The 27,951-nt window shown below is 48.2% G+C and overlaps 1 protein-coding gene across 3 annotated transcripts in view; it reads left to right on the forward strand.

The window, feature by feature from the left end:
* Positions 1-17,060, forward strand: part of LOC142574337 (uncharacterized) — a 64,948-nt gene extending 47,888 nt beyond the window's left edge. For 2 of the 3 annotated variants that reach the window (XM_075683447.1, XM_075683446.1), the window contains exons 3-6: positions 4,542-4,574; positions 15,099-15,208; positions 16,338-16,361; positions 16,700-17,014. In XM_075683447.1, the coding sequence (XP_075539562.1) occupies positions 4,542-4,574; positions 15,099-15,208; positions 16,338-16,361; positions 16,700-16,883 (351 nt within the window). In that variant the 3' untranslated portion in view covers positions 16,884-17,014. Of the gene's footprint in view, positions 1-4,541; positions 4,575-15,098; positions 15,209-16,337; positions 16,362-16,699 lie in introns of all 3 variants that reach the window. The other variant, XM_075683448.1, reaches the window with a different exon arrangement.
* The last annotated feature ends 10,891 nt before the right edge of the window (positions 17,061-27,951 follow it).

A 27,951-nucleotide genomic window follows, 5' to 3' on the forward strand; every position in this document is an offset into this window, starting at 1 on the left:
GGAATCTATGTGAACAGCTTTCGTCAATTCTTTAATGAATTCTGTAATACATAATCAAACTCTAAAATATTGTCCCTTTTATTCCACTTTTTTGACGTAAGGGAAATCGGCGTACGCACATGTGCTCTCGCGCAGCCCCCCTTGCCACGCAATGGGACACACGGGGCGATCATCTCACAGAGCTGGTTTGCGTTGGAACGATGGAAGTGCCGGTGCTGTGGTTAGAAGGCGGCTCCAACCTGGTGGTTAGAGCATCGGGCTCCTTTGCTGTGAAGGGGGGGGGGGTGAGGGGAGGCGATGTTCCATCCCACCGTCGGGCATGCTATTAGGATTTTTTTAAATGTGAAAGGTATTGGGCAAAACAGCAGCAGCATACAGCAGCCATGGCCAGGAAAGTCCTGGAGGGTTCGCAAAGCCAACTTCGCTCTAGATTGTCCGATGGTCGGTTTGGTACCGTGGCCCCACACAGAAACACCGGAGATCTCCCTGTATGTGTTTTTTGTCTCTACAGTGCGAAGCTGCTGCAGTCACCGTCTGATCTGGGCGCAGCTTGACAAATGCGTGGCTGGGCTAGAGGAGGAGGACACACGCTTGTCCTCTGGGCAGGGTAGGGTGACGCGGGCTCTGCGACTTGACCTCCAAAATTGGGTGCGGCAGAAAACGGCGGGCATCGAGCCAATGCCCTTTCTTGTCGACCTCGCCTGCCTCCCTTCGCACCCGCAGGATGCAACCTGTCACCAATTCGGACTGTCGTTTGAGAGTCGTGGAGTAACCGTACGAATGTCACTCACCGATCAAACTGTGTAGCGCGAGCATACAAATCCGCTCAAGCGCTCATGCGAATGCGCTCAAGCGCACATTGCCCCCCTGCTTGACTGCGAGAAGAGGAATTCCAAGAGCTGCTGCAGCATTCCTACAACACTTCACAATGCGTCGTAGGTTTAGGGCATTGTTTGCCGCGATAAGCTAAAGTATTCATTTCCTAGGCCTTAAGAACACGTGATCAGCGCTTACCGAAATTAGTGACGATAGCCGCGGCTGTTTTCGCAGGGTAGCTTTTAGCGCGGAAGGAAAATTTCGGTCATTGCACCTCATGCGAAATAGGTGGGAGCCCTTTATTACCACAAATATGTCAGAATTGCTTCGTTATTTGGCAATAGATGTCAAAAGGCGCGCAGACAGTTATAATAAAGAGCATAGTAATATATCTTGTTGCAGCGCAAGGATGATTCAGACGAAGACGATGAACACAGGACGAGCGCTGAATTTCAACTGAAGATTTTTTTGGAAAACAACGTATATTAAGACTATTGGAAAAGACCGCAACAAAAATTCATGGAAGCCGCGACCAGCAATAATAATGGTGGACAAAGCAAAAAGGCAGCAAAAGAGAAAGCAAAACAAAAGCCTCAAATACAAGGACACCTTCATGGGACGCAGGATGCCTCCCTACGGGCTAAATAAATACTCATATCCCTTGTCCGAAAGACAACACTCGTCCTGCGTTTCTTGTCTTCATATGCGTGTTTTCTTTTTCTCTTTCTTTCTTTTTGCGTTGCAGCATATATCACAGTTACCAAATAAACTCTGCCAACTCGTTCCTGCCAACATTGATTGACCCCGACATTGTCGTCAGCAGCTATCTTACTGAGCGAACTTCGTGTCTGCGCCGAATGTTGACCTGTAAGAATTTACTGGTGCAGTTAGATTTATCGGCCCACTGATCTCTACTATGTTGAGCTGGGTACAGCATCCCCGCTCGCCAAGCCGTGCTTAGGTCAAGTCAGCGGAGTGAGGCGTGGGGCAGCAGCTTGTCCCGGAAGTGTAGGGTACGTGCGGTCGGATAATATGGCGGCTGTAAGAGGACCTTCTAGCCTCTATATTCACACCAAAGGCGCAGCGTCCATAGCGGGCAAGCTGAAAGCGGGTAAACCTCCTCGTCAGGCTGCTAAAAGCTGGCGGGAAACGAGGCGGTGAGCCCGATGCCTGGCTGGCAGATTTTTTTAACGCTCGCCAGAGCTCTCCCCTTTGCCGCAGACATTCGCAACGCCAGACGACGGTGGCGTGCTGACGACGCTGGCACGCGCGCTGTCAGGACAATCGACCGTTGCCTCGAGATGGCGACACATGAGCTAAGAAAACGCTAGGTGCTCCGCCTTCTCAGCGGCGCGGGCAGCCAGGTTATTCGTCCGGTCTGAACAGGCTCGCACGCTCGCCACGTCCCCGCGTTGAAAATCCGCTTGGCCATTTACACACTCCGCTTTCGGCGTTAATGTGCCTTAGCAGCCTTCTATTCGTGGTTTGCCGAGTTTTAGGGGATGTTGTCTCTTTCGGTCTGGTGAGAGCCTCTAGAATAATCAGAAGCCGTGTGCAATAGTTTTTTTCCTTATATTAAGGCATTTTCGCAATCACGTGTGTTTCCAGCGCACATCGCTCATGTAAGCGACGCTGTAGGCGCGTCGATGGCAAATCCTGGACGTTTCCCCAAAACAATTCACCGGCCGGCTTTGGCAGCTTAAGGCGCAACAGGCAGGTAATTTAGGGGAAGAAAAGGAGAAAGGCTGAACTCTCGTGCATGCGAAGTGCCACTGCAAAATTGAGAAGCGCTGACTTCCAGGACAACTAGCTTATGCTTCAGGTGCCTTCGTTAAAAGGCACTCAGTGCGCTATCCAGTGGCATCATCGTACAGATCTATGGGTCGGTTGCACCAATAAACGAGTCAGAAAAAACAACAACACAGATGTAACGCCTCCGAGAAGAAAAGCTTGTGGCTTTGACGTCGTGAAATTAAGCTTACGCTCGCACTGAAAACCAAAGCCTGAAGAGAAAATCTTGTGTATACCCTCTGTATACTGAATGTCGGTTTCCCGCCTAGATTTAAAATATACTGAACAAAGAAGTATCAGTTTCCCCCGAAGGACGAAGCATCGCTCCCAATAACAAATTAGTAGACAGCCAAAGTAAAGTAAAGCCAACTAAGTAAAGAGAGTAGTTTTATTTACCGTATAAACTCGTAAACACTCGCTGACTAAATGATTCAACGTGCGTTGTGTCAGCGCGCACAGTCAAAGATCACACTCCACGACCGCGGACACTCGCTGTCAAAACGCCGGCGTGAAAAGCGCGCGGCTACAGCAGCGAGCGAAGTGACCTTCGTGCTGTCTTTTGATTTAACGTAAACTCAGCGGCGAGAACACAGCACGCGCAAAGTTACGTGCCATCGGCCCACCTAGACTCTGCCTCTAAAGCAGATCGCTTTGAAAATAAAGCCCGCGTGGCCGCGCCATACATGTTCCTGCCCAAGTACAAGCCGTCCCCCATTGCGTCCCCTGCACCCGGTTCTTTGCGCGGGACGGAAGACGGCGCGCTTCCTGTCCACTTTCCTCCCGTGAGCGTGCGAGATTCAGTTGCGATCGTCGGCTCACCATCGTACGCTTTCACTCGCACATGCAGGCTACGGCGTGCGACGACGGTGTTATCGCCGTTGGACTTTATACAGTACATCACGGCGATGGTGACGACGGCAAAAATGCGCCTTGAGTGTACATATAATTCTTATCGCAATATTAACTGAACTGACCGCCAAGCTAGTGGGCCTTGCTTTATCTAATTGACTTGGCCATTGCAAGAAAAACGCGGACGACAAAGCAGACAGCGCTGACTCTCAACTGAATATTCATTGAACACGACGTAAACGCGAAAGCGAGTACGCATGCGCAGGAAAAACCACGGCAGCAACAAAAAGAGAAAACACGAAAGGTAACGCAAGCTGTTGCTTTTGCGTGTTTTTTGAAGAATTAGCTCTCCTTATCGCTTAAGGAAATAGACGGCTGGCTGATGCGCCTCGAACTCTTTTTACTAATGCGATTAGTGTCAAGGATTATTCCTCGAAAAAGTTAAAATACGGCATTTTACGTGCCAATACCATGATCTGATTAGGAGGCGCTCCGTAGTGGGAGATTCCAGAAATTTCAAGTATACTTGGGGTTCATTAACGTGCACTTAAGTCTGAGCACGCGGGTCTTTTCACCCCATCGAAATATATCCGCCGTTGCCGGGATTCGAGCCCGCCAGCTCGTGCTTAGCAGCTCAACACCACAGCCCATGGCGTATGATTATTCTTTTGTTCAAGTCGCTACGTATGTATAAGATCGCCGTGTTATTAAAACCACCAGTTTTTGTATTGTATGCGTATTCACATTCGCGTTTACGTCGTGTTCAAGAAATATTCAGTTTAGAGTCACCGTTGTCCGTGTGTGCATCTGTGTCTTCCGTGTTGTTTCTTGCGCTGGACAAGTCAATCTAAAGATTAGGTCCTTTTATAAACCAGAACTAAAATGAAATCGCGGTGCTGACAGGGAAATCTGATATGCGTCTGGTGAACATTCGCAGCACAACTTTTGTTATCACATTCTGAAGTCAATATTGCTGACGAAGTGCGTCGTAATAACGGGGCTGATTCTGTGCTGGGGAAAAAGCTACAAGGTATCAGGTATGTTCACTAAGCCATGCAATTTCCTTAATTTTTTTTTCTTTCCAGGAGGAACCTCGCCGTCATTTCGCGAGAGACCACGTGAGTGGATGGCGAGATCGTTAGTGTACAAGGCTCTTCTTTGCGGGCTTTCTCTCATTGTGCCGCCTGACTTCGGGGTGAAGATAACTCAGAAAAACGATGAGACAAAGTTCTGCATAGCAAAATTGTGCTCTAGCATTTTGTAGTAAACAAACGCGCCAATAATACCGCGAATACTTAGATAAGCTAGAAAATAACGATGCTAGAGTTTGACATGAATGCCAGCTTGGGTAATTTGCTTTGTTCGAGTGACACATTTCTCGCGGTGAAATTACCTTTTGGCTCGCGTCATCGCGTCCTTCTAGCAACGGTACACGGAATTGCAAGGAACACTTAAAAAAGGCAGGGTTTTACGTGCCAAAACCACTTTCTGATTATGAGGCACGCCGTAGTGGAAGACTCCGGAAATTTCGACCACCTGGGGTTCTTTAGCGTGCACCTAAATCTAAGTTCACGGGTGTTTTCGCATTTTGCCCCCATCGAAATGCGGCCGCCGTGGCCGGGATTCCATCCCGCGACCTTGTGCTCAGCAGCCTAACACCATAGCCACTGAGCAACCACGGCGGGTGCAAGGAACACTTATTCGACGCATACGCATCGTCAATTAGATAGCCCCGAACAGTGTACCGCTGGGTGACGTTGGATGTGTGCCGAAGTCTATTCGTTTGCAATATTAGCGCCGACGCCGCAAGTCGCTCGTGAAGCATGAGGCAATGGTTACGGCAGGTTCTAACATGTTAGCCGTGTCGTGTAAGAATAAATACCTTAATCTGGGTATGAAAAGGCGGTTTAAAGCACGGCCATTTTACGGAGGCAGTGTAATCACGTGGCTGTGCAGTTATGTGTGTCCTGACAAAAGCTGTCTCGCGGTTCGTATCACGGGCCAAACCCGAAGGCTATCAATCGAAGGCATGGCGGGATGGATCCTAATTCGAAGAAGAATGAGTCTTCGCGAGGATATTGCGCGCGCACCTGTGCTGTACGCGTGCAAATACGTACATTCCCAGCGGAAGAAAACCTTAGCTCAAATGACCTGGTTGGAGGGCCGGCGCGGCACAATCGCGACCGGTGGCACTATTATTCCTGCGCTCGCCGATAGCGACGGTGTCAGGCAGCTTGCATGTTCGAAAGCAGGAGTAGCTGGCAGAAACCGACCCATCTTAAACCTGTCATTTCGAAAGCTATCATATGCCACACTTTTCTGCCAAGCTATGCGCCAACGTAGCTGCGCACGTAAGCCCATTTATTAGTGGCACGAGCATCGAGTGACTCTTGTTCCGTGCGCCGAGCTTCCGGTTCGCCTCCTCAAACGACCGGGGCTGAAATTCAAAATAAATCAGAAAGAAATAGCAAAGCAATAGCATAGTACAAAATTCGTGGGTTTCATAGTATATGTCATATCAGAGCATAAGTTTAGTTACAACTTGAGTTACTGAAGTGTCAGGAATAATTAGAATTAATTAGAAATCGCGGATTACGCGCACAAAAGCACAGAATCATGGACTTTAGGGACCCGCCACATGAGCACGACTTTGGCGAAATTCATATAAACCCGGAAGTAGAAAGCGGTAGTAATGACGTCATTATGAGTCACACACAAGGAGGGGGCATGCTATTTAACTGGCAAATTAACGGAAAACAGTTGTCTTTGAGTCCGGTTCGTGCTTTGCGTTTGGCTCAAGTTAACCTAAAGAACACCAACGCCGAGGTGCGAGTGCCGCTGAGAGACACGCAAGTCAAAGGCTAGGGTCGCCTCCCATTATTTCTTGTTTTTTTTTTATGCGCGGCCGTTATTATTGATCGCAGTTTCTTTATCGCAGCCTCGGTGATGCATAACTTAGCCGGAAACTGAGGCATACGATAGCTTTCGAAATGCAGGCTTTAAAATGGGTCGGTTACTGCTAGGCACCCATGCTTTGAAAAATGGAATGTTGCCGGCACTCTCGCTGTCACCGCGCTCGGGAACAACTAGATCCGCGTGCCGCAATTTTTTCCGCTCTGGCCGCCAGTCCCTTGCGCTAATCTTTTTCCGCTGCGATTGTATACCTTTATTGTAGCAATAAGTACCCAAATCTTAAATACGGGTTGTAACGCGCGCTTTTCCGGGATACAGCGTAATCACGTGGGTGGGCTGGTTCTTCAGAATAAAAGTCTATCGACGGGTTTTAATGCGATAGCTATGTTGCGATATAAATGGGCTTCCGTGAAAGCTGGGTCAGAGTCATTGAGCGGGGAAAGGCAAGCAGTCAGTATATTGCCGTTTTAGGAACATTGTCGCTAGAATCAGCGACCTTATTGTAAGTTTAGTTACACATTTTTCTATTTCGCAACAGGCGACCTTTTAAGCCACCTGGCAGAACAATTGGCGACATTTTAGCGACTTTGAATTTCGGAATGTTGCTTCGAAAATGACCCTGTGGAGGGCACTTTGTTATTCAAGTCCAACATGTATGTGGCCGAAATGGCTTGTATGAGGAGTAGGCTCTGTGAGCACGATAAAAGAATGGTCGCCTTCACATTTGTGGCATTAATATGATTCACAGCACGCTCGCAAAATGCTAATAAAAAGAGCATTTACGAAACCAAAATAAATGGGTCCTAACGAACTTGTTCTGCACTTTCACGAGCTACGTTCGAGTGGCGGACACTTGCAAGCGTTACACAAAATAAATTTGCTAAAATCTGTTGCATTCAATTTTGTGACGAGATTTTGAACGCAGCCGCTGAATAACAAGACAGATCGACTGCAAAAGCAGTAGGTATTCGAGCAGGTGGGTCCGTTCACACGAATCTCTTGTTTTTTGGACAAATAAATAATGCGGGGAGCTTTCAAGTAGACAGAAGCGAAAGTATGGCATTCGATCTCCATAAGGGTCACGTACTCTACGTCGTCGCGTTAATATGATACCAAATGTGCGTCGCAGGACGTATCATATCCGTTGATGACCCCTGAGATGTAGAAAACGTGCGGCGATAATGTGATCCACGGGACGTTGCGGTGCAAGGAAGATAAGATTACTCGTGTACTTTTGGATCGTGCAGCCTTTGCAACTTCGCATTATGAAGGAAAACGCTGAACCTTAGCTGTCATCGGCAGTGTTATGCAAGCAGATTGTCAAAATTAAGATCTACTACACACTGCTGGCAAATTCATTGTTTATTCCAAGCTGAAATAGACCGTAGACAAACCTAAGACGTTTTGTTAAATGATATACGCTACGTTAGCCTACATTATAGTGTTCCAAAGCACCTGCGTTACCTAAGATTGACTAAAAAGCTTTAGCGACACTGCAATAAATTTCAGCGAGAATTTAGCGATGTTTTTTGTCTCACTCTAAAAGAATCACGACAACAGTGGTCTGCAGAGGCATAGTGGATTGGGATAGCTGGTTCACATTCATTTTGTTGACAGCACAACTGTACCCTGTCTTGATCACGTCATGCCACGAGACGTACAGAGGCACACCAGAGAAGAGAGATGGCGTGTGTCTGGGTGTTAGGCAGGGAGGCACTGGATTCTGCTATGCTTTACACGGAAGTACATAGTAGAAAGGGGCAGATAAATAAACCTACATGATAAATAATGTTTGATGAGATAGGAGGATAGAGATAGAAAGAACTACATGCCAAGAAAAACTAATTGGAAAAAAAAATCACTAGAAGCTACAGATTGTAGAGTCGGTGGTATGCAGACTTCGCTGTACACTTATCGCGTGAGTAGGAGGCATTAGCGATAATAAATTACAGTCGCTATTGTGTAGGATGAGCACCTGTCAGTCTTCGGTTTTCCGCGTAGCTTTTCTTTGTCTCCAAGACGCTATGTCAATGTCATCCTCGATATAATCAAATCACTTCACTCGAGAAGCGATTTCTGGTGTGGTATATGAACCCGTGTAAACAAAACGTTCTCCTAGGTCACCCGTGACTAATGGACCGCGGTCCATCTGTTTATATACAATATGCTTCTTCTACCTCATACTATTCACCAGAAGTTTCTACGTGCCTCTTATTCTCCCTTAGTTGAAGCTGCTGAGTATTCGCTGCGCAATCAAATTATTATAAGAACAGTAAGCATTGAAGCGGCTTACGCTGATCAATTATGATTTCCAAACACTATTTTCGTTGATTTCACGGTAATACAGTGAAACCCAAACGAAAAAAACAGCCGAATTTCAGTTGGAATTTTGGACCGTCACCGGAGCGGCGTTACGTCAGTGTGACGTCATGAATTTCGAATTACTTGTATTTGCCAGTATTTGTTCCACGGGGGCTCAGAAAAAGTGCTTTAAACTTGCTAGGTTCATTCATTGGCTCTCTTGAAGTACAACGTAGTCCATGATAGAAAATTGACTAGGCTCAGGCAGATGCCGTCAGTCTATCATGTCGTTGCACGGTGGTGCGGAAAACTCAAGGCAGTGGCGGTGCCCGGCTTTCGTTGTTGCATCTTTTATGGCTCTTCGGACCTCTTGCCATTGCGGAATTTCGGTCTTGTTGAGGGCTGATTCGCTAACACAACGGAAATTGTTCTTATCTTTAGCGTCTCTTTAACACGTTGCAGTCTCCATGTCGCTGCTCTAATCACGCCATCCCCATAAATAGAGGCGGACATGCAAGTCGATGAACTGAAGGCACATGAGGAGGAGGAGAAGGAAATAGCTTTATTTCGTGTCCTATATGCTCCAGAGTGGCTCTGGATTCGCATGTGTTACATTTGTCCGTTTGTTAAATATCCGGATATATGATGTGAAAGAGCGCAGGATTCGGATACGTCCTAGTTTGTAACTGCCGCCATGCAATAGACTGCTTTTTTGTCAATTTTGGGTGAGATCGTGGCCCTCTGTAACCTATAGTGTTTCGTAATGTCATTATATGTTGTCATTGTGTCCTCCCACTCCCACTCATTTACTGCACCGTCAAGTCCGGAGGGTGTCGGGGCGGCACTTGCGACTGCGGCTCGGTCCGTAAGCCCTCGAGCCGCGTCGTGTGCCGCCTCGTTGTTGCCGTCCTCCGCGAGGGTGTGAGCGGGTGTCCATGTGATGTACACCTTTCTTTTGAAATTTTGACCTCCTGCAAGAAGAATGTGTAGTGCCTCCGGGGAGATTAGGCCCTTGGCAAAGTTTCTTATTGCCGTCTGAGAGTCGCTGACTATCACGGTTGCGTTAGTCTGAGCTACTGCGAGCGCTATGGCTACTTCTTCCGCTGTCTCGTTATTTGTGGTGCGTATCGTCGTACACGTCTTACATTGTCTCTCGCTATCGATTACGGCTGCCGTAAACCCTCGTCTGCGGCTGTATCGAGCTGCGTCTACGAACACTGCGTCCTTGTCGCTGCCGAATTTCTTCTGTATCTGCTTCGCTCTGTTCCCTCCTCTGTCCTTATTGTGTTTTGGGTGCATGTACTTTGGTATTGGGGGTATTACCATTGTTTCCTTCGTCTCTCTCGAGATGTACACCTTGACACCGTGTTGTGTGTGGTAACCTATGTCTAGTCTCTCTAGGATGTGTCTGCCGATTCTAGTCTTAAAGAGGCGTTCATATTGTGCCGTACATTGCGCTTCAATGAGCTCGTCTATCGCGTTGTGGAGGCCTAATTGTAGCAACTTGTTCGTGCTGGTACTGATCGGTAGCGCTATGGCTAGTTTGTATATTTTCCGAATGAGCCATTCTGGTTTGATCTTTACCGCGACGTGCCATTTTAAGCACGGCGCTACGTATACTTTTCAACTTATTACGAAGGCCTCTATTAACTTGATCGTGTTTTCCTCTCTCATCCCGCTATGTTTTTTTGCTATCCTCCTGATTAGCCTCATGATTTGCGCTACAGTTCCTTCCAGTCTTCTGAGGGTTCCTCGGTTGTTGCCCTTGGCTTCGATGAGGAGCCCCAATACCCTGATCCTGTCTACCTTGGGTACGGGTTTCCCATCAGCTGTCTTTCATTGTATCTCGTCTCTATGGGTGAGATCTTCCCTGTAGTTGCCTGTATTTAACTGTATCTCATCTCTATGGGTGAGGTCTTCCTTGTAGTTGCCTGGTTTGCTACCTCTGCGAGTCGGTCTGTACAGTAACAGCTCCGATTTCTCCGCCGAGCAGGTTAGCCATGTTTCCTCTAGATAGCGTTCGATTGTTTCGACCGCTGCTTGAAGCGTTTGTTCTATTTGCCCGTCACTTCCGTTTCTCACCCATAAGGTGATATCGTCATCGTATAAAGTATGGTTGAGTCCCTCTATTTCTTGTAGCTTGGCTGGCAGCCCGATTAGCGCCAGATTGAATAGCATCGGTGATAAGACCGAGCCCTGTGGCGTACCTGCACTGCCTATCTCGATCTCCTCCGAAACTAGGTCCACTATCGTGATCTTTGCCTTTCTGCCCATTAGGAAATTGCGTGCATAATCGTACGTCAGTTTCCCCAGTCCTAGTTCTCCTACTCTATCGAGTATTGTTGCATGTGTTACGTTATCGAAGGCCTTTTTTAGGTCCAACCCAAGAATTGCCTTTGTCGATCTTCCCGAATCTTTTATGATCTGATGTTTTAGCTTTAATAGAGCGTCCTGGGCTGAAAGATTTCTCCTGAATCCTATCATCGTGGGTGGGAGCGCGTCCCTGTCCTCGAGGTAGGTGGTTATCCTCGCTAGAACCACGCGCTCCATGAGTTTTCCCACGCAAGAAGTGAGAGATATGGGTCTCAAATTCTAAATCTGCAGTCGCTTGCCCGGTTTAGGTTTAACACGATTTCTGCCGTCTTCCATTGCTCCTGAATATGCCCGGCCTCCCAGCATCCGTTAATATATTCTGGTAACTTAGTTATAGACTCATCGTCCAAGTTCCTTAGCGTTTTTTTCGTTACCCCGTCTAGGCCAGGTGCCGACTTGGTATTGAGTTTCTGTAGGGCTGCCCTGACTTCTGACTCACCGATTTTGCTGTCTAATTCGTCATTTATCTGCCCTGTGTAGTCAGGGTGTATGACGGGCATCGCTTGCGAGATGTATCTTTTCTCAATTTCCTTGAGGAAGCCCTGCTCTGTCCCAGGGTACGCTTGTATTAGCCGACTTATATTTTGCCTATGTGCCGACTTGGCCCCATCAGGGTCTAACAAATATCGAAGGATGTTCCACGTTTTTTCCATTCCTATCTGACTGTCCATGTCGTTGCATTTTTGTTCCCACTGTTGTCTGCATAGCTGTGGGGCGTACTGTTCTATGTCCCTGTTCAATTTCGTTATCTTTCTACGAAGCGTCCGGTTGTGTTTTTGTTTTTTCCATCTCCGTTGCAACCCTGCCTTAGCTTCCCACATGTGCAGAAGCTTATTGTCTACGTAATCTAAATGCGCCTCCGCCGGGACCGTTTTCGTAGCGGCCGCCACATCTCCCTTTAGTTTTTCGGTCCATTCCTCAATATCTTGTGTCATGTCGTCGGCCTCCTCCCTTATTTTCCTGAATTTGTCCCAGTCGACAATCTTAAGTTGTCTGCCCTTTGTGTTGCGCGGTCCTGCCCTTATCGTTATTTCTAGTATATTGTGATCGCTCGCCAAATCGTGTTGCGTATTTTTCCACTGCGTGTCCCGTATGTTCTTGGTGAATGTTAAATCTGGCGTAGTATCCGCGCGAACGCTGTTACCTATTCTCGTGGGAACTGATGGGTCGGTCCCGAGGGTCAGGCCTTCCTGTTGCGCGTCTAGCCATAGGTTCCTGCCTTTTTGAGCTTCGATTTTGCCTTCCATGCCGCGTGTTGAACGTTAAAATCGCCTCCGATCACTACCGCTCGGTTGTCCGCTATGGCTAGGGTTTTTTTAAAGAGCGTTCGAAATTTATGGTGTCTGCATTTTGGACTGCTATAAATATTTAATACGAAGAGACTGTCCTTCGTTTTCCGCGTGGGTATGAGTTCGAGAAGAATGGACCCGATTGACTTAACCTCCGTGTCGTGTTGCACGACCGAGTGATTTCGCTTTACCAACGTCGTTAGCGCCTTCGTCTCCCGTTTGGCAGTACCAAAGGACTTGTATCCCGACAATTTTGCCAGCCCGTGCGTTTCTTGCATCATTATAATATCCGGATTTTCTCTGTCTTTAAGGTGTTGCAGAATGTATCGTTTTCGATCGTATCCTCTACAATTCCACTGCCAAATCGTGTATCTATTTCGTCTGTCCATGGCGGCGTTACAGGTTTTGCAATCCCTCGGAGGGTACCGGGGGCCTAGTGTACTGCTTGATGGCCGTCTTAACCGGTCCTCCCCTGCTTGTTTGCGGTCCCCATATTGCTAGTTTCGCTTCGAAGTCAGCCATCATTTGTTGCACTTGCTGTAGTATCGCCTTTCCTAGCGCCTCGATCTTTGCCTCTATCTTCGGCTCAAGCCTCACTTCCAGTTGTTATAGTTTAATTTCAAATTTGGTTTCGTTCTGTTTGATGCTGGCTTCGACTTTCTGTTCAAATTATTCCTGTCTTTCTTGGAGCGTCGTGGCTGGCTTGGGTTTCTTTACTCCGGTTTCAATCGGAGCGTTCTCGGTTTTACGTTTAATGTGGGTTAGTGCTACGTTTTCTTCCATTGCTGTGTCTTTTTGCTCCCTTATAACTCGCGAGGTTTCCTCGTTGCGTGGCACTTTCCCGCTCCTCAAACGGTCGTTCTCTTCCCTGAGTTTTCTAATTTCATCCTTAAACGCAACATTGCTCTGCCTGATCTGCGCCAATTCTTTCTCTAGCGTCTTAACTCTATTTTGAAAAGCAGCCTCTGCCTCCGCACGCGCCCCGGAAGCCGCGTCCGCGCAGCTCACCTGTAAAGGTCCCGCGGTGCTGATGAGGTTGCTCTTTCCTTTTCGGATTTGGGATCCTCCTTCCCCCTGTGATCCGGGAGATCCGGTATTGCTGGTCTTGGGTCTGGATCTCGATCTGGACCGCGATCTCGATCTGGTTCTGTTGTTGGACGTCGAGCGGCCCCTTTCCCTTGCCTGGAGCTTGGTGAAGTCTTCCAGTCCGGATCCGTCCCTCGTTCGATGTTCCGACCGTTGTCTCCAGTCTTCCCGTCCTGGCCTGTACAGTCTTTCAGCTTCCGTTTCGTAGTACATCGCTTCTTCTTCCTTTCGTCTGGCTCGCTCCCAGCGGCGCCTCTTTACGAAATATGGTAACTTGTATCTGGCATTACATCGGCGATCCGCCGTAGGGTGGTCTTTGCCGCAGAGCTGGCACTTCGCTTCGCAAACGTGGTCCTGCGGCGGGTTCTCCATCCCGCAGCCTCTGCAGATCCTGCTGTTCGGATTCGGGCAGACATCGGCTCTGTGACCGAGGCGTCCGCACTGGTAGCACACGTCTATTTGCTTCCGGTATAGTGAGCACTTGACCAGTGCCCTTCCGTATCTCACGTAGTTTGAGACGTGATGCCCGTCGAAAAGGATGATGACGTTCGTGGTGTTCCCCATCCTTTTAGCCAAGAGGACCGTCGGATTCCTTGGTGTTACAAGCATCTCCACTATTTCTCTAGGAGACACCTCGTGCGTTACTCCTTTTATCACTCCCTTAGATGTATCCTACGGAGCCGACTCGTACGCGTTGGCTCCGAACTCCTTGCCTCCCATCCTCAGTCGAGTGATGGTCCTGTATTTTTCGGCGCGCTCCTCCGATGGCGTGCTGATCATCAGAATGTTCTGTTTGTAGTTGGCACACGCCGTGTCATCTTCCGATTCCTTCCTGGGTATTCCCGCGGCGTTGTCGACGCAGCATTCTAGGCGATTGATCCCATAGTCGGTGACCTTGAAGCCGTCGCGTGGGTGCACTATTATCGTGTACTCTGCCTTCGGCAAATTGGGCATCCTGCTTGCCGCCATGATTTGTCTTGCTTTTTGTCCCTTGCTACACCTATTGTTGAATGCGTTCTCGCTTGAGAAGCGCGCTGCCTGATTCTTGGTTCCCTGAGATTTTATCTGCTCATTGGCACATCCTCCTCTCTTCACAACACGCCAACCTGCTTCGTCCTCATACTGTTCTCTCGTTATATCCTCTCCTTCCACGCTCACCGCTGTCATCTTGCAGCTCTAAACCGAATAGAGGCGACCTCGCGGGACTGAAACCACCAGCTTTATAGGGTCCGGCTCAGCGGCCGTGTCGGCGTGGCGTTATATAAAAGTGGTCGATGTGCCGAAAATAAACGGTCCACCTACTCGAGAATGATATCAGGGTGATCCGTGGGACTTCCACTTCCTTCTCGATAATAAGGCGTCGGTGAATTCTTCGAATGTACGCCGAGAAATAAGGCACATGAGGTAATCAGGTAATTGTGACCACTTTGCCCCGTGCTTCCAGTCGTAATCTCTAGGCTCACTGGAAACCGTGCCACTGTATTGTGAATACCACTCATGAATTAGTCGCTGTTTGAGCAAGCTCTTTTATAAAATAAGGCCTTTTTCAACTTTGTGCGAAAAAAAGAGCACACCTATGAATCTCTCGCTTACTGCACGCTCAAATAGATCCCGTAAAGCTGCGAGCGATAGCGGTTCGCTGACTGGAGCAATGCGTGCTTGTACTCATTTCTTTCGCAGCGTAATCGACCAGACCCGGGAGCGCTTCGTTCTGCTCGTGATGATCACCCTGCTCCTGCTCATCAGTGTCACAATGTTCGGCATACTCTTCACGCTGCTCTCGCAGGACTGTGAGTGAAGCATCTGCGTAGGTGTGCGTATAGTGTAGCGTAGTGTAGTGTAGTGTATCATTCCGAGGGAGGGGGGACGGGGCATCGGCATCGCTGCGAGTGGCGCTGATGTAGCTAGAAAGAATGCTATTTAATATTTGCGAATTTGAACTTTTCGGGAGAACAGTGAACAATAATTCGTAGCAGTAGCTTTGTTTTCAATACTTCGTACAGGGTTGTTGAAAAGCCCTGGAAGACAACGTGCACAAGTGGCAAAATTGCACAAACAACAATACTACATAAATTTTAGTTATATGGTTTGGACATATGCATATCAAGTTACTCTTTTTTACCGTCCTCACGACCAACTTCCTTTGAAGTCGTGCATCGTTAGGACATGCTTTGTTTTGACGCTCGCCACTCATTAAGTGACCTTTATGCAGCTTTTGCATGGTAAACGTAACATTGTATGTATGAGTTTGCTACCTGCCCGCTTACAGTTTCAATATTATGACTTACGGCAGGTAATTTATGACGAACTGGTAGATGTTCACCATAATGAACTCATCACCAGTTATCCATAACTCGCGAACATACACTGACATCCATTTGGCCTCTCATATTTTTTTAAGGACTCCAGGCTTATCCGATCCCATTTTAGAGTTCTGGGAAGGCAGTAAAAGCGGGATAAAAGTAGACTCATTCCACTCCGCGGAACAGACTGCAGCCTGTGCCACGCTATCAGAGCTATAATGCATTTCGAGTTCAGAAATCACTGCCGATTCTCGAATTGCTTAATTTGCCAAGTGAGGTCGCAAAAGAATAAAGAAAGCTGCGCCCATGCGCCGATTGCCTTAGAATTCACTACGACTGAACGCAGTGTAGGAACTGCACAGCGTGTTGTTCTATAGTGGTGTAATGCCAGTTGAAGATCGCGACAACTAGCACAGGCGAACGCCACGGACACCGAATTTGTTCGTGTAGTGGTTGTTGAGCTGCGATTCATGTAGTAAAATGCACTCTATCCTACTCAGCTGACAGTTGTTTCCATAAATTTCTCAGTTTTTCTTGTCTATATTAGCTGACCTAAGCGAGAAGCAATTTGTCTTTATTAAGTGTCTCATAGCATGCTCTTCTCTCTACCCAACAGTCGCTCCTTTCACGACGGTAAAAAGTAAGCGGCCGCATGATTTCTTGTCCTCGTTGAGTACACTACCTAGTGTGTCATATATTCCGTTTTGTGCGTGAATTGTGCTTCTTTTTTTTTCTCGCGCACCGAATGCAACTACGGAGCGCGCCGCTTAGTCGCAAGAACAGCAGCAGGGGTTCGGTACGAGCGCTTGCCGTGTTCTTGCCGTGGCGCTTGCTGAATACGTTCGGCAGATGCCCAGGAAATATTCGACTAGATAGAGCGTCTCTACACATTCCACGTGTTTCGCCGCCCTTTCTTTCTTTGGGGAAAGCGTCTGGTTGTGTGACATCGCACTTAACCATGTACTAATCATTTTCCAGAAGCTCGCGGCCCACCCAACGCCCAGCGAGAGTGGACTCCAGGACGTTTAGCGAGGCTTTACACGGCATTACCCAGCGCTCCGAAGCTCTGGAGAATGGTCGCAACGCTTACATTTCGAAGTTTTGGAAATGGGAGGATGCTCATTTCACGTCATGGAGCCACACTTTGCCGCGCGCTGAGTAGGCCGCATATTTCTGACAAAAGGTTTGCTCGGCTCTCGTTCCAGGAATCTTCGCAGACGGATTCCAGGCAACAGTCCTGGGTGTCGGGTCATGTCTCAACGAAAATCGAGATATATTTCGCAAATAAATGCACGAATGAACTAAAAGCAATGGCTGTAGAGCAAACTACGTATTATTAAACGCACAATGTAAACAAACAATATTCTCATTGTCTTCTTTTTTGTCGGTGCCTCTACGGGCCGTTATGGTGTGGCCGCTGTGCTGCTCACAATTCGCGGCAGACACATTGGTGAAATTAAACAAGCGTTTGATCAAGGCTATAACGCGCTTTCCTTGTGTAAGACTCTTTGGAAGTCCGTTTCACAGCTTAGACAAAACTTTGAACACGTCGGCCATTTTTCTACTACTACTGCTGAAATTCTAATGCGATGACCGATTCGGAGAGACTTTGATTTCCCGCTGCGTTCTTGCAGGCACGCTGATTATGGTGAAAGGGTTCTTCGCATTAGGGAAAACACATTGCGACCAAACAACACAAGAAATGTCGACAGAAGCAACGTTGTTGGCATCGCCGAGCAGAAGCGCGAGATGTTTCCGACGACTGCACGAGCTGGCAGAAATCTTGCGTCCTGCGACAACCCAGAGCGCCCACTGAGCGTTGTCCTCGCTTTACTGGCCAGGCGAACTTGTCATTGAGCAAGGAAGATCGAGTGCTTGACTTCAGTGAGTATGAACATGGTCGTTTCAGCAGCGTAGAATACGAAAGGAGGTAACTGACTAGCCTAGAAAAGTGGACACACGAGGCGAGAATCAAAGTTGGAATGTCCGTTGTAACCCAGTCGCAAGCAACATCAGAGCCTGGTGGGCAGAGTGGTATTCAGCTCGATGACATTGCACCTTCTAGCAGAGGTGAAAGATACGGTCAAGCGAAGAGGCCGCATATGCTAATGTGTAGAAATTCTGGCCGTTAACATCGATCCAGAGAGCTAGTTGGATGACAGGGGGCTTATATGGCTAAAAAATATCCGAGCTTTCTTCCAAGATCATCGCGCATACTGAGAAGCCGCTTGCGAACCACTCATGAGAAAGATGCAGGGTAACTAGTAGGGTATTACTAGTAGTAGCGGAGCTAACTTCAAACGGAGTTTATTTATTCTTTATTCTTCTTTATTCAAGAATTACCCCGCATTGCCCGAAGGCGTTATAGCAGGAGGGTTACAGGAGGGAAAAAAACAAATCTGCTGTTGCCAGAGTAGGAGAAGGCTCGAGCTCCGTTCTTCCCGACGCCGCCCCGGATGCGGGAGCCGCCGGGGACCTTCTCCGTAGGCGTCGCCGCCGCTGGGAGGCGGCTATCAGAAGTTCAGAGCTGGCAGACCAGCTCTGGGCCGTCCGGCAAGCCAAAGATGCCGCTCGAGTCCAAGAACTTCGAGCCGTCACCTGAGGCCACCACATCAAGAACTGCCGGACTATTCTTTACTAAAGTTTCTTCTTCTTCTTCTTCTTCTTCATTCGTACAGCACACTTGCTCTTCACACAGCTGATTCCACTCCACAATAGCTTTGACAAAAAAGGAATCCGCAAACAAGTACGTCCTGGCACGGTACTCGCGGATTTTAAGTGAATGGTCATTACGCCTAATAATATAATGTTGTTCTTTCAAGCAGCTTTCACTGCTAATTCCAGTCTTACTATTAAATATGAGGTATAAAAACTTCAGTCTCAGCTTTTTCCGCCGAGAGGAAAGCAGTTCCGAATTCAATTCAAGTTTCATTTCAGTACAACTGAATTTACTGGTATTCAGCATATACGTGCGAATTGTTTAAAACAACTGTAAAGAAAAAAGAGAAATGTCTTGGTGTTAACAGCGCAAAACGTAGACGCGCACACGAGAAGAGGAGGACTCCACGAGCGCCAGGATAGAAAAGCCCATTTCTTGGCCAATTGCCCAACGTGGGTAGGAGCCACACTTGTGATAGGCAACAACAACAGCCCAGGCTGCTGTTCCAGCGAGAAGAAAATCCGCTAACCTCTAGCCACGAGTGCAGACAAAAAACGAAGCTTCTTTTTCAGACAGGTCAATAGAAGCGCTACGGACTCAATCGCTGCTCGATTTTTAGTGTCAAAGCACTACTAGCTTACCAGCCTGGATTTACTTACCAACGGCCGCCTCCGCCTCCAGTCTCCTAGGACGACCGGGTCGACACCCGCACGAGCGTCGCGTCTGATGTCATACAAATCTACCCCGCTCCCTATATAATGCGCACGGGTGCCGCGCCGCTTAATCACTCCTCCCTCGCGCCTCACCTTGTGCGCAACGATGCCCGCGTGCGTATGTGGGGACTAATTATGGAAAGTGAATCAGGATCGTCGTCGTAAATGTCTAAGCGATTCGTCGCGCGAAGCCCCGTGAACAGCGAGCTCGGCGAGAGAAGCAGCGGGCGTCTACCGACGAAGGTGTGGACAAGCGATTGCGACTGCAGCAACGACGTAGACAGTTCGTGGCGTTGAAACGAGCCAGCGAAACTGCTGAAGAACGACATAACGCACAAGCGCGCCAAGGAAGAAGCCGTAACAGATGAACAGCTGCGGACATTTCATACCAACGTCCCAGAGAAAATGTGCTTTGGACGATATTCCGTTGTTGGCGCTATCAAAGCTGATTGGGATGGCGCTTTAGAACGAGGCATTCTTCCTAGAAAGACCTACAGCAGCACACGTGACTGATGAGCCGCAGATGCCCATTATGGCCGCGATGCACATTGCCCTCATGCTCGTGCAAGCGATCGTTTAGAAAGCTGCCTGTCTATTCTTTATAATGTCTGCTGCATGTCAGAGGAATAGAGTAGACCACGACACTGCAAAAGTTCGCAAAACATTTCCCATGCTTAGTCACGTTAACCTTTGACCTCAGTGAATTTACAAGCATTTCAAGCATAGGACCTAGCAACCAATGCTTCTAAATAGGTCAGGTATCTGGCACGTATACAACAGCTTTGATATTGATGCGATTAGCATTCTTTGCCTACTTCAGCCATATTGAATCTATCTATCTATCTATCTATCTATCTATCTATCTATCTATCTATCTATCTATCTATCTATCTATCTATCTATCTATCTATCTATCTATCTATCTATCTATCTATCTATCTATCTATCTATCTATCTATCTATCTATCTATCTATCTATCTATCTATCTATCTATCTATCTATCTATCTATCTATCTATCTATCTATCTATCTATCTATCTATCTATCTATCTATCTATCTATCTATCTATCTATCTATCTATCTATCTACTTGCTTGCTTGCTTGCTTACTCACTCACTTACCACAGACCTAGTGTCCCAAGTTGCCTCCCAGCTTCGGCCACTAGGTATGTGCTCGTGGTCGTGATGGCATCGCGGTCGTTCCAGTTCCATCGTCTTCTTTCCAGCTTCGTGATTTGAGTCTCGTCAGGTCGTCGTCGTCACGCCTTCTAGGCAGACCCAGTGACAAAGCTAATTGCTTAGGTATGTATTCGTGGCGGTGATGTCGTCGCAGTCGTTGCAGCATCGTCATTTTGGTTTTATCATCTTACTCTCATCATGCTATCGTCGTCACGCTATCCGTGTCATACCGCCGTTATGCATTCGTCAGACTGCCGTCGTGAAGCCATCATGGCCACTCTACCGTCGTCACTTCAGCTTCGTCATTCCACTCTCGTCAGGCCGTCGTATTCGCAAGAACCTCGTCAAAAAGGCTTCGCAATACAGTGGTTGTCCCTCCATTGTGGTCATATACTCTCCATCATCCTATTGTCCTCATACCATTGTCCAGGCATCGTCCTCATTATATCGTCATCCTACAGCCTTCGTCATCAATTCGTTCCCATAACATTGTCATGATGCCTTCGCGGTCGCTTCGTCATCGCCATTCGACTTCCTTAGTTAACTTTGTTGATGCTGTCGGCGCCACTCCATTGTCGTCCCGCAGTTGTCGTCATATCATTATCCTCGTGCCATTGTCGTCAGTTTATCGTCTTACCATCGTAAATGCCTCAGTCAGGTCATCCGATTGCCGTTATGCATGCCGTCATCGTCATACCGCATTCGTCGCTCCGTCGACGTCAATCCTTTGTCATTCCTTTGTAATTATGCTATCGTCATTCAAACTAAATTATGCGGCCGTTATCACGCCGTTATGGTCATTCCGTCGTCATCACAGAATCGTTATATCACAAATGTTTTCACTTCATTGTCGTTATGCCATCGTGGTGTGCCATTATTGTCACTCCAGCTACGTCATTCGACTCTCGTCATGCTGTCTTCGTCACCCCATCGTTGTCACACAGGCTTTGTGGTGCAGTCATTGTTGTGCCACTATCGTCATAGACTCATGCTATTGTTCTCTACAACTGTGATGCCATCGACGTCATTGAGTCGTCGCCATGCAGTCGTCGTCATGCATTGCTTGTCTTACGATCATCATGATGCCATTAAGGTCGTACCATCATCGTTATTCAAAATTCGGTCATTACACAGTCACGTGATACAAATGTCATGTTGTCGTCCTCATACTCTCGTTTCAGCATCGCCATCACTTCAGTAACACCATCCATTTGTCGTCATATCTCCTTCGTTTATCCATTGACGTCATTCTTTCTTCGTCATTATATCGTAAATGTGCCGTCGGCATCATTCCAGCTTCGTCAACCGATTTTCGTCATGCCCTCAACGTCACGCCATCGTTGTCATGCACTTGTCGTCAACGTAATATGCTGATGTTCTCTGTGTCACGATGACGCCATTATAATATCGTCACCATTTAAGTATAGTTATCTCATTGCAGTCATGACTTTTGAGAAGCCTTGAGCACGGAGTCAAGTTGTCAAATTAGAGGCGAGTACTGTGTGTCCTATAAACGGCCTGCGGTTTTCTCTTCCACTCATTCATTCATTGCAATTCGCGTTACCTTCAGAATCAGTATGCTATTTTTGTTGAAAATTAGATTTGCCTTGCAAGGTTGTCCGTAATTTAAAACAACGATGTTGGCGATGCTCGCAGCAAGAAGGTTACGAAAATTTGTATCCACAATTTCTAACGCTCTTTGTTGCAGTGCATTCGACAGAAATCTATGCTGGCAAACTCGCCCACTAAATCCAGCGTTTGCTCTTCTTTCAGGAGACAGCTCGGTGTCATCACGCGAGATACCAGGCGTGTAGATAGCATAATTCTCATTCTAAGCCTATTCTTCGCACAATTTGTTTGGTAGAGGCACCAGACGTGGAATTAAAGCATAGGACGATATCTGGTAGACACATCAGGGTGAAAAGCTATGCGCAACTGAATTAGTGCTCACAATTCAGCATAATAAAAGCGCCGCTGTTCCTGATAACAAGGAAGTTGAGGCATCGACGCTTCAAGGCATCAATGCATTTCTTGATTTTTTTCTCGTATCATGACGTTCTTATGGAAACTAAGTTGCGAAACACAAGAAACAGCGCCAAGAGTACGAACGCTGGCTTGACTCTCTCGCACAAGATCTGGAGGCCACCACGAGCACACTGCGCACTACAACCGAGACATCAGACATATAGACAAGCATTTACTTCATCTTTGGAACGCCCGCAGAGGGTTGGCACGACGATGGAAACGACAACGTCTCAACCGCAAACTTAGGAAACGTATAGATCAAATTACACGGGAATCTCAGGAGTATGCAGAGAACCTTACAAGGAATAACTGGCGAGGATTTTGCGATCGCCTCTCAGGCACATTGAGCACAGCAACAACGTGGTCGATTGTTCGCTCACTCAGAGATCCCACCACAACAAAGGGAAAAACATTTCAACAGCTGCACATACATTTCAACAGCTGCACATCCTAATGCACGAGTACAGGGACGATGTCTCGACACTCCTCAGAGAGCTAGAGAAGCATTTCATACCCACAGGCCCGCCGCCGCAGTACTCTGACTATCCTTATGTAGGCGAGGCGAACGAATTGCTCGATGCAGACATCACATCTGACGAGGTGCGGGTGGTCCTACAAGACCTACGCCGCAACACGGCACCGGGAGCCGACCACATCCTATTCGCCACCCTTCGTAACCTCAGTGACGCGGATATTAACCACCTCACCCATATCTTCAATGATTGTTGGCGCAAGGGCATGCTTCCCCAAGCATGGCGACACGCCGACATCACACTGATCCCCAAACCGGGCAAGCCTGTTAAAGTTGAAAACTTACGACCCATCTCCCTAACATCCTGCATTGGTAAGCTCATGGAGCATGTACTCTTGCGGCGTCTGCTGCCCTTCCTCGAAGAAAAATCATTCTTTTCTAACTCTCAATTCGGATATCGGGATCATCTGTCTGCCAAAGATGTGCTTTTACAATTGCGGGATGAGGTCATAGGACCTCCGTCGTCCGCCCAAACGAGAGCACTCATCGCTTTAGACCTAAAAGGGGCATTCGATAATGTTGAACATGACCTCATCCTTCTCAATGTTGCACATTCACACTGTGGAATTCGTATGTACAACTACATCCGCGCATTTCTTCGAGATCGCACAGCCACCGTAGGAATGGGACCGCATCGATCCGGTACCATTTGCCTTGTAGGACGTGGGACACCCCAGGGCTCAGTTCTTTCTCCTACTCTATTCAATATCGCGCGCGCAGGGCTCCCCCGGCTACTCGACCAGATCCCTGATGTCGCCCACGCTATTTGTGCGGACGACATTACTATCTGGTCGACACGGGGTTCCGACGGAGCCATCCAGGACCGACTGCAGCATACAGTCGATACAGTTTCCGAGTACGCGAGAAAATGCGGCTTAAGATGTGCTCCGAAAAAGTCGGAGCTCATAATCATTCGCCCCCGGAGCCGTTCCTCTACTCCCCTATCACTGTGCACGTGGATGGCACACCGATAGCACAGGTTAATCGTGCTCGTATCCTCGGCCTACACGTCCAAGCGGATGGCAGGTCAAACTACACTGTTTCCCTTCTATCCAGACAGATCTAGCAAATTCTGGCCATGACCCGGAGGGTCTCCAACAGGCGCTCGGGCCTTCGAGAAGAGGACCTGCTGCGCTTGGTGGAGGCATGCGTGATCAGCCGCCTTACATGCCATCTCCCATTTCAGCGGCTGACCCAAGCGCAACAACTTCGCGTAGACGCAATGTTTCGCAAAGTGACGAAGCTGGCCCATGGCCTCCCGAACTATGCTTCCACACGCCGTCTCCTTAACTTAGGGACACATAACACGCTAGGCGAGCTGCTAGAGGCACATTGGTTCAGCCATCGCCAGCGCCTCGTACTCACTCCTACTGGCCGCCATCTTATCACACGGCTAGGATACTCTGTCCCACGCCTTGAGTCTGAAACCCGTCCAACTATCTTGTCGTCCGCGATACGCCAAGCACTAAGTATTCATCCATTGCCACGTAATATGCCCCCCAGGCATGACAAAAGGCGGCGCAAAGCCCGTGTACGATACATTGGCCGCATGCTTGGAAACATCCCGGAAACACATACTTTATACACGGACACATCACGCACTCAAGAGGGCTATACCTCGGTAGTTTTGGATGGTACCGTACCCCTGAGAGACTCTGCTGCAATGCGCGGAACAAATGCCGCTTACGGAGAAATTCTCGGTGTTGCTCTTGCAATTCAATACACCGTCCATGTTCCTGAGGAAGTGCATATATTGACGGACTCGCAACAGGCACGCCGGGCGTTCCTATCAGGACATGGCATCCCGAGAGCGGCGCACCAAATTCTCAAAGAGATCCCGCGAAATACACCAACAACACCTCCCCGCATCCACTTAATCTGGACCCCTGGTCATACCTCGCTACCGGGTAACGAACGCGCACATGCGGTTGCCCGAGAAATTTCCCTCCGGGCGACTCGGCGCGGTGAGGCGACTAGTTCAGAGTGGGGGCATCCCTTGCTCCGTTACAAAGACACACTCCGTCACTACACACGCATTCGTCGCACCCACGCCGCACCACCGCCGTCCTTCTCGCAGGAGGAAGCAGTGGCATTACGCCAGTTACAAACCGCAACTTTTCCAAATCTTGTCTCTCTCAATAAATTCTACCCACGCTGTTATGCGGATCGTTGCCCTGGCTGTGGCAGCTCGCCCACAATCTTCCACGTCACGATTGAGAGCACTGCAAACCTCTTTCCTCCCTTGCCAACTCTCCTTTACTCCCCACGCCACAAAGAGCTGTGGGACGATGCCCTCCGCGACGGACCTCCCGAGGTCCTCCGAGCTGTGATAGAACGGGCTCGAAACATTGCCGGAATCATCTTAGGGACCCTGGACTGAGGGTTCCTCCCACACTGCTCTCGCCATTCAAATATTATTAATAAAGATGTTTTACTCTCTTTCTCTCTCTTAACACACGTCTTCGGCATGGGGGTCATTAAGGGCAGTGCGACGTGTGCTCACATTAGTTGGGCGCAGGGGTCAGTCATCGGCCAATATTTGTGCTGATGCCGGAAGGAAATTCCGTAGCGCGAGACAATGGCACAAGAGCCTTTCGGTGACAAAGCACAATGACTGTGACTCTGCCAGTCATGGCGCATTTCCTTGGAAGACATTTAACGTGCTTCTTTTAGCAGGCCGACACCCGCGGTTATTCGAAGGTATGGCTCGATCGATCCTGATACGCTGAACCTTGTGTGCTGGCATGGTTATTAATACGGTCTGTAACGCAGGCGCGATGGCGGCGCTTGTGCAATCCACGTGATTGGGCCGTTCCTGACAAAGGTGTAGCGTAAATGTCCCTGCAAGAGATTTAGTGAGATACAATCATAGAGAAATAAATGGTCTTAAATGAAAGGGTGATGCCTGCAACCAGGCGTGGAATCGCGCAGCAATGAGACGTGATGAAAAAAGTAGAGGGCTGTGCTACCTAGTTCACATGGATTTGAGGGGCGCACGCTGAATTACGCTGCGCTCTGAAGCATGCTGCTTAGTATGGAAGTACATCGTAGAACGTTTTCGACTGACAAAAACACCCAGGAACAGAAACTATCAGAAGAACGAAAGACCATACGGTAGCGTTCTTCATGTAGGGGAATAATTCCACGTTTGCCGTACAGTTTTACAGCGAAGCTGTCAATGGCTAGGTTCTGGCGGATCACGTCGGTGCGTAGACTTAAGGCAAGGAGGCTATGGACTGTTAAGGCAAGTAGGCTATGATGGCGAATAGAGATCCCTGCAAGAGAAAGAACAAACCCCTGATTGTGCCTTGGAACCACTGTTTACGTTTACGGCTCATTCATGCGTCGTGCCGGTGCAAACACACACTAGCCTCAAATTCCTACGCTTACAGAACCTGAAGAGTTTACGTGCGTTCTTTTATCGGTACCTTGTGTCGCACCATCCCTTCAATAGTAAAGCTGTCTTAGCAAAATTGTAGGCTAAGACAGTTGTGCTCGACGCGTCAATGTCGATTCTTGCCTATTGATGCACCCTGTTCATATGTATCCCGTCTTGTCAGCATTCGGCAGCCATAATTTGTTCGACACATGTCTCAGGTCACCAAAATTCGCTGCGAGAAAGTTCATGAGTGCGCTGCCCTTCGATAAGCTAGCGCGCTTTTCCTTGAAATCGTAAATAGTAGTTGCCAAGACGTGTCTTCAACGGAACAAGTTGTGTAGATATTTCTGAGTATGCTCGACAAATTTTCTGTTGCGTCATTTGAATGTAGTTGGATCGTTATGAAGTTAGGCTGAAGTATAGTTCTTGTGGATGAGAACACTGAACGCTGCTTTGCTGTCTACATTCGCGCATTGCGCACCTTCTTCTTGAAGGCATAGCACAAATTAACTGAATCAGCGTATACAGCAACTGGAACAGCTGTTAAAACGAACTGAACAACTGCGCCTTAATGTCTGTTTGCTTTTAGCATGCAGATTTATCGTTTTGCCAGCGTTAACAAAAACTGTGTGTGGAATCCTACATCGCTTATGCCTTCTGCTTTTCATCGCGGGCTGTTAATAATCCACTTAGCGCTTTCAACCACTATGCCGTAGTAAATTGAACTTCGTGCGTGGTCGTGCCTCTTTGGCTTTGTCGTGGTGGATGCTGTTCGACAACGCATGATGACCTGGTAAGTGTTCCCTGCTATGCAGTCATCAATCGGTAATCATCCTGAGCACATATGCGGTCGCGAAGGTTTCTGCTCTCGAACCAATCATTGCATTTTCGTCGACATCCTATATTTTAGGAAGAGGCCCGTTTTTGTAAGGGGCCTTGCCCTTTGCGCAGACTTGCGCAGGCTCGTTCAACTTCCACAGGCTCGTGCACACCTGTATTTAGACATTCTGGCACTAGTGAAGGCGTAGACGAAAATCAGCTGGATCCGTGCCACCGATCGAAGCTTGCGCTACGTGTCCAGAGCTACGAAGCTTTTCTTTTTTCGGGCTCCAAAATCACCACCGAAGGCAAAATCGTTTAGGTGGGCCGTGTGCGCAACCCACACGAAACTCTGTACCCGTTCTCAGTGCGAAAAGCCATCCACGAGGGAACATGCTCTTGGTTAGGATGGCATAACACAATATAAGAGGCACGATAAATAACACCCTTAGGCTTCGGTAACGGCGACGTTTTCTGTGTTATGTTTGTCCTGTTACAATCCATAAGCGCATATGCTGCACCGCCTGTGACTGTGGCAGACATTTTGTAAATTCAGTATTCGTTGACCACACTATAGGATATCGAATTGAAAGTAATTCACGTCTTTAATGGATGTTTCTTATCGTGTTATTTTCACCCACCCAAGAGTTGCGCTGTTCACGACGGTAGTAAGAAAGGTTTTTTCTCTTTGTTCAGTGTCCTCCATTTTGTACGGTGTGCGCTGTTTATACGCGGATTGTGCTTCCTCTCGGGCATAAAACGCAACTACGGACTGCGTCGTTTAGTCGAAAGAAATGCCGCAATGGTTCGGAATAAGCGCTTGCCGTGTTCTCGCTGTGACGCCGGCCGAAGATGTTCGGAAGACGTCCAAGGTTTATTTTTTATGTATACCGGCTCGACTGAATCAAACTCGAGTCGAGCCG

This window comes from Dermacentor variabilis, chromosome 3 (genome assembly GCF_050947875.1).
Source record: "Dermacentor variabilis isolate Ectoservices chromosome 3, ASM5094787v1, whole genome shotgun sequence".
NCBI lineage: Eukaryota > Metazoa > Arthropoda > Arachnida > Ixodida > Ixodidae > Dermacentor > Dermacentor variabilis.